General features: G+C 41.7%; 1 protein-coding gene across 1 annotated transcript; it reads left to right on the forward strand.

The window, feature by feature from the left end:
• Positions 1-1,475: 1,475 nt before the first annotated feature.
• LOC310879631 (solute carrier family 46 member 2-like) lies at positions 1,476-15,816 on the forward strand (the record flags this gene model as incomplete). Its single annotated transcript, XM_083794401.1, has 7 exons — positions 1,476-1,709; positions 3,703-4,092; positions 5,512-5,709; positions 6,992-7,163; positions 9,790-9,873; positions 13,241-13,397; positions 15,256-15,816. 7 exons carry the CDS (start codon positions 1,476-1,478, stop codon positions 15,308-15,310), a joined length of 1,290 nt encoding a protein of 429 aa, XP_083650527.1. The 3' UTR covers positions 15,311-15,816.
• Between the last annotated feature and the right edge of the window lie 659 nt (positions 15,817-16,475).

Genomic DNA, 16,475 nt, shown 5'->3' on the forward strand with positions numbered 1-16,475 from the left:
CGGCACCAAAGCGCAGCCAGTATTTTTATTTTTATTTTTTTGTTTCATTTCATGTCTTTTTTCCCCCTTTCTTTTTGTGTGATGAAGCAATGCTACTATAAGCTTTATTTCCTATGTTAACCACTTGTATGCTCATATTCCGGTCTGTTGTTTTGTAGCACATGTTAAGTCTCACACTTATACACCCACTATATTAAATAAATATATATATTATGGATATTTTCTCATTAAAAACAAAACTTGTAACTGTGGTTTCCAAGTGTTTTATGTATAGCTATGACCCTTTATGACAGTAACATCCTCAGTGTTAATTTAATTCTTAAGAGCGTTGAGTTCACAGTACACTTTACTGTGTGGTGGTGGAGATGCTTACATTGTGGTTGGTTTTAACATTAGAATCCAACCACACCATCCCATACCCTATATAGCCATATCACTGCCCATGCAGTTGAAACACGTTTAAACTCATTCAATTCTTTGTTTGTAATGCACTTTGGCTTTTAGGGCAATTGTCTAAGTATATTTTTAAATTCATCTCTATAAGATGAACTAATATACTGTCATAATCATAATCAGTCTTTCATATTGTCCCCATAGGGATAGGCTCACAGTCTGTTCAACAGAAAGACACACAACACCAAGACAATATACACACAATAGTAGCCTAATTATATTATAACACACAAGACAAACAAACCATTTCAAAGTTCTGCACCTTCATCCGGATGGCATGAGTGAAATGAGGGATAAGTGTCACTGCAGCCTAACCGTACCCTCTTAAAGATATTTGGGTCCCCGGGGCAGCCCTACTTTGAGAATAGGCCTATATTCTTTCAGCTGAACTATTATAGGCTACACTATGTGTATCAGTACAGAAATAATTTGATCAAAGGACCACTATACTGATTATACTACAGTAGCCTATAACATATAGAAAGGAGTGTATAAATGTGAATAACCATGGTGCTGATAGATAGTGATTGGACATTCATCAGTAGCCTACAAAATGTCACCAGTATATTTTTTGTAACCCAACTTTTATGATAAAAAAAATCACATAAAAAAAAAAAAAAAATCACATTTCACAATAAAAATAGACAACGCACGCACGCACACAGACGCACACATTTGATTTGTCTTGATTGGTTGTCAGGCGAATGAGGAACTGTCTGGCACTGCATGGGCGGATCTACCAGTCCAGGTTTGACCACATTTCTGTCTGCAATCCTACCGTTCTACCAATTCCCAAAAGACAGAAAGAAAAGGCCTCCGGACTGCCTGCGGTCTACGAGGCAAGCCGCAAGACAGAGAGAAACTGTAGTCGATTCATTCCCAATTAAGTTATAAGTTCCCATTCAATATGTCACGTTACACTGTTTACAGACGTTAGTCTGTCTAACTGCCCTTCTCCGCGGTGGAAACGGTTTACTTGACAGTTGTCCGGAGACATATTTTGACTGAGAAGAGAATCAAAGATGCTGTCGTACTCGTCGTTGTTGCCCGTGGTTCTGGTTCAGCAGCTGGCCAGCGCGCTCTACGAGACCGCTCTCCAGATGGTGGTGAAGGAGCGGTACTCCAGCGCCACCGACCCGGGTCTCAACGCCTCTGCGGCGGCCAACAGCAGCCCGACAGACGTGTCCAACTTCTACATGACGTTCAGCCTCATCAACCAGCTAGTTCCCATCCTCCCCTCCGTCATCCTGGCCAAGGTACGATAGACAGTAACTACTTTGTTTACTTGACCTAGATCGATCTATCTAAGTATCTATCTATAGATCTATCTATCTGTCTGTCTGTCTGTCTGTCTGTCTGTCTGTCTGTCTGTCTGTCTGTCTGTCTGTCTGTCTGTCTGTCTGTCTGTCTGTCTGTCTGTCGATCTATCGATATCTACTTACAAGTAGGCTAAGTAGGATACTTACTTTTTTAACAATTAATTTCTTAATGTATTATTAATATTATATACCGGTATATAAAAAAGCAAGTACATTACTTTCACTAACATTTCAAATAGAAATATTGTAGGCTACTTTTGACTTACATTTCTAGGAAATTACATTTGTGACTGTACTGTACTGTACTGTACTGTACTGTACTGTACTGTACTGTACTGTACTGTACTGTACTGTACTGTACTGTACTGTACTGTACTGTACAAGCCCTTCTCCCTGGTTTCTGTGTGTGTGTGTGTGTGTGTGTGTGTGTGTGTGTGTGTGTGTGTGTGTGTGTGTGTGTGTGTGTGTGTGCGTGCACACTAAAAACATGTGGGTTATTTCTGTAACTCAATTCCAGGGTTACTTGCGTTGAGTTATATTTCTGGGTTATTTTCCAGAGCCATAACCATTTCCTGGGTTATAGGGACCCAATTCATGGGTTTTTAAAGTGGGTTAAGATTTCTGGGTTATTTTTCTGAGGGTAACCCAATTGTTGGGCCGGATAGGTCACACCCCATGGGAGTGGTTAGAGGAAGTCCATTTCCCAGCATACACTGGGGTGCCAAGGACCGTGTGTTATTGTTCTTATATGTCTTATTATTTTAATATTAGAATGTGTATGTTATGGGTCGTTGTGTTTAGTGTTTTGTTATGGTATTATTTGGTGATATGTTGTTTTATGTGATTTGTTAGCAAAACCATGAATGTAAATGTCTGTTTGTTTGGTCAGTCTCTCTCCCCTTTTCCCATTCATATGTGTATAGTATCTGTTGGAAAGGGTTTGTTGTTGATGGTTGCTCCAACAGAAAGTTTTCATGCCTCTTGCAGGCAACTATACACAGTAAAACACTTTGGATATTTATGTAACCCATCCCAGCCATATCAATTTCCTGGGATATAATAGGGACCCAATTCATGGGTTATAAGATTTCTGGGTTATTTTTATGAGAGTAACCTTATTGTTGGCTCAGAGAGTTGGGATTGATTGATTGATTGATTGATTGACTGACTGTCAAAAATGAAATAACTTGAAAGTTGGGTTATGTTGACCCTCTGAATGGGTTATTTTTATAACCCAAGTTATAACCCAAGTTATGGGCCAAAATTAATAACCCATTTTGTTGCGTCAAAATAACCCAGGGGTTGAATAGGAACCTTTGTAACCCAGGAGGGGGGTAAAAATAACCCAAGATGGGTTATTTTAACCCAGCCATTTTTTAGTGTGTGTGTGTGTGTGTGTGTGTGTGTGTGTGTGTGTGTGTTAGGCTGCGTTAATAGTAACTTCGGTGGTCAACAAACGCTATTTCCGTACTCGGACGGACAGACAGACACAGACTATTGGAGACTGTCTATAGGAGTTGCTAGCACCACTCAAAAACAAACAGATAGGCTATATTACGATCTACGTCGTCACTCCTATCAAAAATACTTTGTATATTATTCATTTTTTTACTTTTGAATACTTAACTAAAATAGCCTACTGCTATCAGGGACGGATTAACCCCCCGAGGGCCCCTGGGCCGGTAATTTTTGCAGGGCCCCCATTTTTTGTGTTTTTCCGTGTTTTTATCATCTTTTTGACCTAAATTTAACAAAATCAATGGCCAATGAAGGGCCTCAGGAGCCCTTTTCAGGGCGTCAAACCTAGTACCTTACGGTCCAATTTCCCTGAAGGGCCCCTGAGAGCCAAGGGCCCCTGGGCCACGGCCCCACGGCCCAATGGCTAATTTGTCCCTGACTGCTATACTGTCCACCACCACCCACTGCCAAGGTAGGAGACCGCGGCTGGAGGAAAGTCCCCATCCTGTCCGCCTTCGTCGGCTACCTGCTGGTGCGACTGACGCTGCTGCTGGTCATAGTCCTCCGCTGGCCGCTGGAGGTGGTCTGGGCCGGGGTCGCTCTGCACGGGATGTTCGGCGGCTTCTGCAGCTACTGGGCCGGGGTGATGGCGCTGGTGTCCCTGGGCTCCACGGCCGAGGAGCGCTCCAGGCGGCTGATGAGCGTGGAGCTGCTGTATGGCGTAGGGGGCCTCGCCGGGAGCTTGATGTCGGGTCACCTGTATGACGTGTTCAGCGCCAGCATCGGCCCGGGCTCTCTGCTGGTTATCATCAGCATGGCACTGTTCCTCCTTTGTCTGTTCTACTGTATATTCTTATTGAAGGTGAGTAGGAACTACAAATGACTAAATTAACACAGGATTTTAGACATAGCCTCTATAACTCTTTTAGGACTGGGCACAATATATTTGACCACATGCGAAAATAGCAGATAAGCTCACAACACTTTGTCATATATCACTATCATATCCATGATCCATATATTGCCCAGTCCTATCTTATTGGAGAGATTGATTGATAAACTTTATTTCAGACACAATGGGTCCATATACAAACAACAGGGAAACACATGACAGTAAAACAACAACACAGAGATAGCCTATGTATCAGGCTATTTTCACTCCAGGCAGTCCTTGTCAATTAAAAACTTATATATAAACATTGCCTCCAGTGTTTCCAGAAACATGAGGAAAAGACTCTATCACTCTGTGTGGTCCCTGTTAAGGCCATCATTAATACATTCTTTGATTCCCTCAGTCTACACATGAATCTAAACATAAAATTCCTCAGTACAGCATGAAAGGTGGGTACATTACTGGTCACAAACATTTCACTTGCACTGGTCCATCTTGGGAGTCTCAGGAATATTCGAAAAGCATCATTATATAATGCCACCTGAAGTTTTTTCATTTTCGCTTTGCTATATCGGCACCACAAGTGAGCTGTATAAAGTGGAGTGCAGTAGGTTTTAAAAAGTGCTATTTTGACATTGTCTGTACACATATGAAACTTTTGTGCCAGCATGTTGGCTTGCCCATAAAGCTTACAGCACTGGCGCTGCACATCATCATCACATAGATCTTCCCTGATTATGTGCCCCAAGTATTTAAACTTTGTTACCACCTCTAAGACTTCACCTGCCAGATAGAAGGAGGGAAAGGTGAGCTTTTGGTCGCCCTTTGATCTACTGATCATAACAACACTCTTTTTAGAGTTGAACTTAATATCATACAAAAAGCCATATTTTAGAATAAAGCAAATGTGATGGGTTAGGGTCAGAGTGTTGAAATTGCTATTTTGCTTAAAAAAATTACACAGCCATAGAAACATTTGATACAAACAAAAACGAGAAAATATAAACATTTAATTTATAGAATATCTGCACATTATTTAAACCAAAGTGCATTTTCTTAACCAATTCATCAGTCGAAATGCAAGAAAAAGTATAATCACAATCTTTTAAACAGCTTGGATAGAGAGCAGAACATTTTGAGTGAGATCTCAGGATATGGGAATATCTGCTTTATCCACTTTAAACAAAATAAACTGTCAAAAATGCTGATCCACACAGTACAAGGAAAATGGGAACGTTGTACTACGTACACGATCCTAAACATTTACTATTTATGTCTCACCTGCTCTACAAGCCACACAAACACACTCAAACGTCAGACAGATGACTGTGACATCATCAGCCTATATAGTAAGCCTATAATAATTCATCCATAAAAATATCCATGAAGGTTCAGGAGGTATCGAGCCAAGACGGGGAGGAGTGCAGTGGCCTCATCAGCGTCAGTGACAGTGACAGTCCGACTCCTGATGTCATCAACATCGTTCTGCTGTTTGCCGGTGCCATTGTGTACGACGTGGCTGGCGGAGCCAAAGAGATACTGCTCAGCTTCGAAATTGTTGAGCCACTCAACTGGGACTCCACACAGGTGAATTTGTCATACCTATCGTATCTCCATATTTCATATTTCCTGAAAAGGGACCGTTTTGGTGATGGTGCAGACTGTAGTGAACAGTCTATAGTCTCTAGTGAACAGTCTATAGAAATAGTCTGCATAAGTCCATGACAAAACGGACGTGTTTCGGCCTTCATCTGTGTTTTCAAAGTGACAGTTTTGGCGAGGCGAATATATATATATATATATATATATATATATATATATATATATATATATATATATTCGCCTCGGTTCGTCCCGTTTGTACCGCACCAGGTCGCGCCGTGTCCGTTCGCGCAATTCTCGTCTTGCATTGACTTTGTATGTAATCGCGCCGCTCTAACCATCCAAGTCTGGCACCTTAACACCTCTTTTTTCCTCACTGTCCGGGGGGGGGGGGGGGGGGGGGGGGAGGACCGCGTTGCCTATCCACTTCTGTTTATAATCTAAACACTGTGACAAATAAGTGTTTAAAACCTAAACGCTTGGGTTTAGTGTGAAAGAAAAAAACCATTAAATGTTTATGCTCTCGTGTTATGCTTTTGTACCGGATGTGTGCATGTATTTAAGTGACATGCATGATTGTTTTATGCATGCATGACCATCAAGTGTGTGTGTGGATCAGACAATTCTTATGTAAATGTATTGATAGACTACGTGTTAGCGCAGGAGTTTCCATGCCAAGGAAGGACCCCCAAATACCCATAGTCTCTGGTAGCACTGGGAACTCGCTAACACATTGGATCAGGGCCAAGTCTCCTGCTGCACCCTCCTATTATGAAATCGCTTAAATGTGTTCACATTGCGACATCATTATTGTGAGCTTGTAGATTGCCTGTTTCCTATGCACAGCTGTGTGTGTGTGTGTGTGTGTGTGTGTGTGTGTGTGTGTGTGTGTGTGTGTGTGTGTGTGTGTGTGTGTGTGTGTGTGTGTGTGTGTGTGTGTGTGTGTGTGTGTGTGTGTGTGTGTGTGTGTGTGTGCGTGCGCGAGAGAGAGAGCACGGAATGAGCCCGGAATGCACAGTTTTGTGTGTTTGTGTGTATGAGCACAGAATGTGATGTAGGATGATGTATGAAGATGTACAGTAAGAGGATAAGAGTGCTCCTCAATTCACACAAGTGTGATTTAGGTTTGAGAATAATGGTGGGCCCTAAATAGGCACTCTGATACCAGTACCTCTCTGGAGTTTCATCTTTACTGCTGTTGCTGCCTGCATCTTCTCACAGGGATCAACAACGTTTATCTCACCTTGTCTTCTGATCCCTCCTCCAGGTGGGTTATGGGCATGGAGCTGGCTACGGGGTGTTCCTCACTAGTTTTCTGGGTGTGATGGTGATGTCCCGCTGCGTCAGTGATGCCTCGTTAATTATCATCGGCATGTTGTCATTCGCTTCTGGCATCTACTTCATGGCCTTCGTCACGGAAACCTACATGTTCTTTTTGGGTAAGACCAACATCTCTTCATGTGAAGTCACTTCACTTTGGGTGCCATGTTGGAAACGCCCCTGGGTATTACATTGTGAACTAGAAAAAGATTCCCCGCCAGGCCAGGTGGTGAAGTCAATCTCAGCCAATCAGGATGAAATATAAAAAATCAGACAGGTTCCTCTTGATGAAGTGACTATAGAAGATCATGTGTAGCGATTTGCATGATGTTTGGACAATATCTGTAGGAGTAATATCAACAGATTTGTTTTGGACAGTAATAAAGCTGAGAGGGAGACAGTGTAGGAGAGACAAACAGTAATAAAGCTGAGAGGGAGACAGTGTAGGAGAGACAGACAGTAGGACAGCTGAGAGGGAGACAGTGTAGGAGTGACAGAGTGACAGACAGTAGGACAGCTGAGACGGAGAGCGAGCAGTGTGTGTGATTCTGTAACTTCTTCCCTTTCATGTCACTATCAAGGTGTGCACAATTCGGTCGTATCAATCCCTGTGTATGTAGACTACCTTTGTTTCAGGCTTTCTCACAAAGGACCAAGGTGGACATGATTCCGGGGACTGACCCATGACTCGCACATCCCGTTAGTCCGACATGCGTGGCCAGTTAAGGCTAATAACCCATGGCATCGCCATACGTGGCCGGTTAAGACTAAACAGTGGCTTCTGCGTGCGGTTAGGTTTAGGGTTAGGGTTAGGGATAGGATTAGTAATGCGTGAGTCCGACAAACTCACTGGCGTCGGAAAACAATGAGCCGCCAGACTAATGACACGGAACTCATGATTCCTGGGGAGCGTAGTCAGGGTACTGTGATTGGTCTGTCAAGTTGTAAACAGGAAGTGCAGTTAAGACAATTGATTCATTAATGCTTCTGATAGAGCCATGGAGTTTTCCTGTGGAATAAGGAACCTCTTTGCACCACTATTAACAAAAATTCTTGACTTCCACTTATTCTAATGTCTAATGTACACAAAGGAAGTTAGTTCCTTTTTGTGTTGAATAAAATAACCCCATTGTTTGTACTAATGAAGGTACTAACAGGTACTAAAGGTACTAACGGTGTTAACAATTTTATTTTAACTTGATTAGAATCAGAATTCAGAATCAGAATTACCTTTCTTGCCAGGTGTGTTTTATACATTCAGTGAATTTGTTTCTGGCACGTTAAACTTAAACTACATGATGGAAACATCTAAATGTTTTACAACTGATGGCTCGAAAGATAATAAGCAATTACACGTATGTGTTTATTATTACTCGTAATAGTTAGGATCCATAAATTCAGAGGATGAATTTCACGTGCAGTGTCTGCAAATTTACACTGACAAAATACCTCAACAACTCAAATACTCAGCTGTGTCGAATTTCTTTTGCAGCCAGGCACATTGTGAGCTTGTCAAAAATGAAGCAAAAATAGCTGATATATACTACATGCATATCGGCTATTTCTACTAAGTTTTTTACACTTGTACGACGAAGTAGGGCATTCATTTGCACGCACGCACACACACACACACACACACACACACACACACACACACACACACACACACACACACACACACACACACACACACACACACACACACACACACACACACACAGTCACACACACACGTTGACATATGGTGATAAAGATTTTCAGTCCGTGTGTATGTTGACAGATCTAGCTCACTGAATAGAGGCACTGTTGTACATACAGTGGAGGAACTGAAATGAGGAAGTAGTGTTTAATCAATCCAGTTCATCCTGTATCTTTCCCTATCAGTTGTTTGTGAAGGGGGAGACAGATTGTTATTGTACACAGGAACTTGAAAGTGGAACTGAGATGACATTTAGGCCTATAGCACTTTTATTGTTGTGCCAACAGTGCCATGTGAACTAAAGTGGACATTCAAGTCCCACTAGGGGGGAATTGGTTGAGCAGCTTTGTGAACAGAGAAACACAGTAACATACACAATATTATACAAACAACACTAACCTCAGAGACATGGTCAGACTCAGATCTCCTGACAGCTCCTACAGTTCACTGTACAATACATAACGGAAACGGAGAAATGATGCCCCTTTGTGGTGAGCCTGTGGATCTATTGTTCTACAGCTACAATACTGCATAGTGAGAGCAGGCCATTTACAGCAGTGGTTCCCATACATAAATGTGGTGTCTCCCCAGGTCCCACACTAGTGAAAATAGCTTAATCTATAAACTCAGAATGTGTCATGATGTGACATATTGTGAGCTTGTAGATCTGCTATTTTCACTTCTCCTTAAACATTTTTCTTTCTTTTCTTTTTTCTCCTTATTGTTTTTAATTCATCGGATTTCTTACATTTTAATTAAAATGTCTTTCTTATTTATGAAATTATTTTGAAAAAAGTTTGAATTTGTTTTTAATCAATGAAAAAGTGAGATTTTATGGGCACTGATCTATTCCTCTTACTTTATCCAGCCTTCCATTTTAAACTCATGTTAACTGATACAATGCTGATTTGTAACCTTTATGAGTGAGCAAACACATTATGCCATTAAATGGCCACTTTCCCTTCTTGAGATTCTCGGTGGTGAAAATAGATTTGTAAAATGTAGAGAGAAAGCTGATTGGTTGTCGTCCCCCCTTCCCTCCCCAGCTCGTTCGTTGACTTTGTTTTCCCTCATCCCGACACCCACCATCCGCTCCATGCTGTCCAAGCAGGTCAACGGATCCTCATATGGTGAGTACGCTCTGTGGCCCTCATTTATCAATCGGGTGTAAAACCTGCCACAGATTCGAGTGCAGGTTTCGTAGTACACCCACGTCGCCACGGCATTTATAAAGTGATCGCAAACAGCTGATCCTTCCTTAATTTTGTTCTCACGTTAATAAATGTCACGGCTGAATTTGATCTGGCACGCCCTAAGAAATCAAGCCTCGCCCTCGTTTTTGCGACATGAACAACGGCAATACGTTTCCTGAAACCATGGTTACATGAAAAAATAGGTTTCTCCCGTGCCTTGCTGCCCGCCTCACCCCCCTCTCTCATACACACGCACAGCACGCACACGCAACTTGCAAGCCCAACTAACTGGTGTGTTGTTAAACAAATAAAGAACGAACACCTGCATGAATTAAATAAAGTTGTAGGCCTACCCTGTCTGTTTCACTCTCACCTCGCTTGCCTTGCTGTCATGCACGCACGCACGCACCTACATGACACATTAAAATAAAGCTGTCTGTTTCTCCTCTCGCTTCGCTTCCCTTGCTGCCCGCCTCACCCCCCGCACGCACGCACGCACATATCGCTATTTGCAACTTTCACTGTGTGTTGTTAGTTGTATATTAAATTATTAAAGTATTTTTAATTTAATATACAACAAGATATATTAGTGAACGAAAACCTGAACCTGTGAACCATAATTAAATAACAAATAGGCACACACACGCTGCTGTTTTGCAGGTGCTCCTCCTGTCCTGTCTGTCTGTCTCTCTCTATCACAGTGGTCCGTCCGTGACCAACTGACCATGCACGTTCTGATCCCGTTCAACAGTCTATTTAGATTGCCTCGCAGACGTCGTTAGTCACTGCAGTGGCCGGGCTGTCAACTGTCATTATATGAATGTGCAGCCAAAACAGTATATAGCCTCATGTGGCTGGTGGTGGGCAGCGTGGGCTGGCTGGGTAATATACCTATATCTCCGATGCAGTTCCCACTTGCGCTGGGAGCCTGGCACGGTACATTTGGCATTCGAGCGACGCGTCGGGTTTATTATATTGCACATACCGTAAGAAAGACATCGGCCTTCATGCTGTAGATTAGGCTACAGTAGGCTATACCTGCACGTTGGGACTCTCTGCAGCTGAGCTGCAGCACTGCTGCACTATAGCCTACTCTCCAACGTCCCGTCATGGAAATATTTCAGCACAGACAGCCCAAATCCTTGCATGTATGCGCTCATGCAAAACACTGTTTAAATGGCTTAAGCATCTCTTGCAACATTGTTTTTAATTGCGCGATTTTATCTCCTACTAATTTCATATGACACATGTATTCCTTAACATTTTTATTTATTTTTTACATGTAGCCCATATACATTATACATACATTTTATATAAACATTTTAGGAGTGAATACATATATGTTTAGATGTCTGTGACAGCCTCTCAGCAGTTCAGACAAGGCTGCTCCGCTTGTGTAAGACAGAAAAACAGCCAAGGACAAAGCGTACGCCAGCTCCCGACCAGACGTGACTATTTGTCCTACTCAAGTTCAATTTCAAGCTTTGCCGGAAATGTTAAATGCCGAAAATGTCGGTAATTTCGGCGTGCGCCCATATTTTGGCATACGCACGGTTGATAAATGAGGGCCTGTGTGTGTGTGTGTGGGGTACAACAATAACATAATCACACAGAGCAGGTACACGGTAAAATCTTGAGTGTTAATATAACTCTGAGTGTACAAATGGAAGCGTTAGGGGTGCGGTTACCTTGCCATGATGTAATTCCAGATATTGGCCAGATATCGTTGTTGATTAGAAATTGATCCTAAAAAAGTCATTGACTTACGTGGGAAATGTACTGTCTCAAGGTCACTCTTTTATTACACACATACACAAAAAGAAAAGGATTCTGACAATGTTCAACATGGCATTGCAAAACCTTTTTCTGAGCGGCGTGCACAACTTGTGATGAATGTGATGTATGATGACGTTCTCAGCGTCATACTGTACATCATCATAATGATGAAAGGCGCTGACTTCACACCAGTGTGATTTTTATATAAAGCTGTCGACTACATGTTAAGTTTACAATCTGAGTTAGATTTAAGATCCGTAGGGCGTCTGCAGATCTGATTTGAGATCTCCAAATTACAAAACCAACTGCGGCAATCTTCCACCTCACGGCCCGTGGCTCACTGGTCCACAAGGATATTGCAAGTGGGCCCCTAAATAATTGGCAAAACACTAACATTCTAATGATAATATAACATTAATATAATGTTTAAAATGTATGGAAAAGAAAAATCATGGTGTCTTTTTTTTGGACGAGACTTTTGGGGCTTTGCCTTGATTGATTGTTAGTACAGAAGAGGTAAACAGGAAACCGGGAGAGAGAGAGATGGGGAGTAACACGCAGCAAAGGTCGTCAGGATTGGGACTCGAACCCGCGACGCACTGTCAGTCTGCTTTCAGAGCCTATGTGTGGTATGCGCCTGGACCACTAGGCCAGCCCTGTGTCTTTTCTTTGAAAGATACTGCCTAATATGAACATAAACAGTTAGTTTCACTGATCCAACCAAGAACACATGCGCTGAAGATAATCAGTATCATGGTTAGTATCATGTCAGTTTCATGGTCAGTATCATGTCAGTATATACACAGGTTTGCTCCAATGGTGTTTTCTTTGATTTAAAACACCATAATATAAGACAGGACGTTTCGGCCGCAGGCGGCCTTCATCAGGTGATAGTAGTTAGTATGTGACAACGTCCCGTTTATCTGGGTCGTCACGTCACGTGACTGACGTTGACTGGGTAGGTAATTTACAAACAATTTACATCTGATGTTTGGTGCCCTTTTGTATACTGTCTGTGGTGGTCCTTCGTAGGCTGATTTAAAGGAGTTGTCAGATTGGATAATGTGCCAGTGTTTTTTTATGATGTTATCAATTTCCTTTCCCTGTGGTGAGTAAGTCAAGAAGCACTTGGGTCTTTTCATTTGTGGTATCATGGTCAACATTATGGTCAGTGTCATGGTCAGTGTCATGGTCAGTATCATGTCAGTATCGTGTCAGTATCATGTCAGTATCATGGTCAACATCATGTCAGTATCATGGTCAGTATCATGGTAAACATGTCAGTGTCATGGTCAGTATCATGTCTGTAGATACTAGATAAAGATCTTTTGGTCAAAACGTTGTATTACTGCTGTTTTGATAAATGTTTGGAGCAAAAAGTGAGTTGCAAGCCCCTGCTTTGTTCTACCAGTATCATGGTCAGTATACCATGTCGGTTTCATGGTCAGTATCATGTCGGTATCATGGTCAGTATCATGTCAAGTAATATTTCCTCTCTCTTTCTCTCTCTCTCTCTCTCTCTCTTCAGGTATCGTCCTAGCCTCCCTTCAGCTGTCCTTCCAAGTAGCCAGTTTGGCGTACACACCAGCCTACACTAAGATCTACCAGGCAACTCTCAGCTGGTCTCCGGGGTTTGTCTTCACTCTGTCCAGCATCATCGGTGTTCTGGGCATCATTCCCATCAGGTACTGGACTTCGGTGGTTCTCATGAACCCCCATCTGACAATATTTTCTGCCTGGGACCCCCATACAAGATTTGTGTTTGTTAAATTGTTTAACGCCATACAGGACTGGAACCCCTTTGGGTGTTTGTAGAATCTTGAAGATCTGCTATTTTTGAAAAATCGTGAAAATGTGGCACAAAGCTTTGAATATACTGTATATTCTTTCAGAGCGAACGTTTTTAACTCACATTTTTGTTTCTGGAGGGTCCCTGGAACAACATATTTTCAGATGGGGGTCCCCGGCCAAATTCATATAATTCTAGGGGTCCTTGAGATGAAAAAGGTTGAGCACCACTGAGATAGAAACATAAGTTTTTCTGAAAACTTTTTTAGAATCTGCCTCAGGTCTAAATGGGTTAAAAAAAGATTCAGTTTTTTCCCCTTTCACATAGTTTGAAGAGGTTTTGAAAATTGCAGATCTACAAGCTCACAATGTGTCAATGCAATGCCTTGTGAGCTTGTAGATCTGCTTTTTTTCCCAAGGACCTGATGTATAAAGGGGTCAAGTAGTTGAACTGATTTCTAACTGTGATTTGACTGTGATCTGTCTGCTATTTGCTATTTGTATCTGGCTGTGTTTTCCACATCCAATATTATATGTTTAATCATGCACCTTATGCACAGTGGACTTTGTGTATTTGATTTGTCTGTACTTTCCTGTTGACCTGTTCTGTGTTCATTTCCTCTCTATTCTCTTCTCTCTATCGTGCTATTATTCTCTGCCTGTGACAATTATTACATAATATAGCCTAATCGCAATTATTTGCAATAATCACAACTGTTTTTGCATAATCATTTCCATGTTGAACAATGTTCATACATCTTCAAACATTTTCAAAAATACTGGAAATAGCAGTCACGTTGTGAGCTTGTACATTATTTCCAGTATTTATTTATTTTTAAATACGTATGTAAAATATGTCAGTTATTCGTCATATCTGACCTTTGTATTTTTGGTTTACCAAGCTTAAAGGGCAAACAAAAATATTTGTTTATTTATTATATGTTCCAATGTTCAATGCCAAAAACACGATTATTTAAATCGTTAATCAAAATTATTATTTATCTCACAAATGGTCAACTAAAATGTTCATAGTCTGGTGACAGCCCTACTCTTCCTGTAACTATTACACCATGTGATGTGAGGATAAAGTTCCTCTTCCTGTAACTATTACACCATGTGATGTGAGGATAAAGTTCCTCTTCCTGTAACTATTACACCATGTGATAGTTCCTCTTCCTGTAACTATTACACCATGTGATGTGAGGATAAAGTTCCTCTTCCTGTAACTATTACACAATGTGATGTGAGGATAAAGTTCCTCTTCCTGTAACTATTACACCATGTGATAGTTCCTCTTCCTGTAACTATTACACCATGTGATGTGAGGATAAAGTTCCTCTTCCTGTAACTATTACACCATGTGATGTGAGGATAAAGTTCCTCTTCCTGTAACTATTACACCATGTGATAGTTCCTCTTCCTGTAACTATTACACCATGTGATGTGAGGATAAAGTTCCTCTTCCTGTAACTATTACACCATGTGATGTGAGGATAAAGTTCCTCTTCCTGTAACTATTACACCATGTGATAGTTCCTCTTCCTGTAACTATTACACCATGTGATGTGAGGATAAAGTTCCTCTTCCTGTAACTATTACACAATGTGATGTGAGGATAAAGTTCCTCTTCCTGTAACTATTACACCATGTGATGTGAGGATAAAGTTCCTCTTCCTGTAACTATTACACCATGTGATGTGAGGATAAAGTTGATTGTGATGCTGTATGTCATCTTGTGTCCTTCCTGTTTTCCAGCATCGTTGGCTTCAGGTCCCGGAGGCGGGACTACCAGAGCATTCCGGGAGATTGACAGCGATGATGTCATCACTGTGCTACCTCATGACATTATTGTCATTACCGTCGCTACGGCCAGTTCAGATCAGTAGATTCACATCAGTAGATGTTTTGGAATGTTACAGAGAATAATGCGGAGTGATGTCAGGGACATAAATAGTTAAATACGGCACACTTGCAAAGGACTTTAGCTTCCAAAGTGGTTGACTTTATTATGTTTACAGTATGTTTCGGCTTATTGCTTTCATGTCTTTATAATGACATATGCCTTGATGTTTTTGCAACGAGTCTCATCCCTTCTTGTCACTGATCTCACTTCTGAACTGACTTTTAACCACTTGAACCCGAGCATCCCTATTCTGTGGGAAACATTTGCCAAAAATAGCTGATCTACAAGCTCACAACGCATCGCAAAGCGGTGTCTTTTCGTCAGGACAGAGAGGCAAACAAGCAAATGTTTGGGGCCCACAACCTAAATAGTAAATTTATATAGCGCCTTTATCCAAGGTGCTTTTATAGAGATTGTGCATTACATTCACCCATTCACACACCGATGCCAGAGGAAACCATGCAAGGCACCAACCTGCGCATTGCCATTGGGAGCAATTAGGGGTTCAAAGTCTTGATCAAGGACACTTCGACACTAACTCTGGAGGAGCGGGATTGAACTGGGAACCTTGCGGTTCCTATCTGGTCACTGAGCCACTGAGCCACTTCCGCCACTACCAAAACTGCCGCCACTACCAAAAAAGGGTAAAATGTTTCCCGGATTGCCACTCAGATTGACATAGTTCCCTTACAGTTCATCACCACTACCCCAAAAACATTGCACCCCTCCTAGCTGAGGGTTGGCTGATGAATGAACATCAACATCCTAATACATCCTAATACTGGGGGGTCAAATTATGACAGGCAATTCCTGCCTCAAAATATGACCCCCCCCCCCCCCCAGTCAAAAAAGACTTTGTTTGAAATAGACACTCATGCTTTCCAAGGTGTGATTTGGGGTCCTAAGGATGAATACAGAATGAATATCAACATCTTAAAACCAAAATGTTGAATTGTGGGTTTGAGCTCACATGCCCTTTGATGTAAATTAAAAGGGGGGGGGGCAGAATCTGTCGAGACGTTTAAAAAGCTGCTAAAAACCCATTTGTTTCGTAAGCACTTTTGTTTGTAAT

The sequence above is a fragment of the Protomyctophum parallelum genome (assembly GCF_964188405.1).
Source record: "Protomyctophum parallelum genome assembly, chromosome: 21".
NCBI lineage: Eukaryota > Metazoa > Chordata > Actinopteri > Myctophiformes > Myctophidae > Protomyctophum > Protomyctophum parallelum.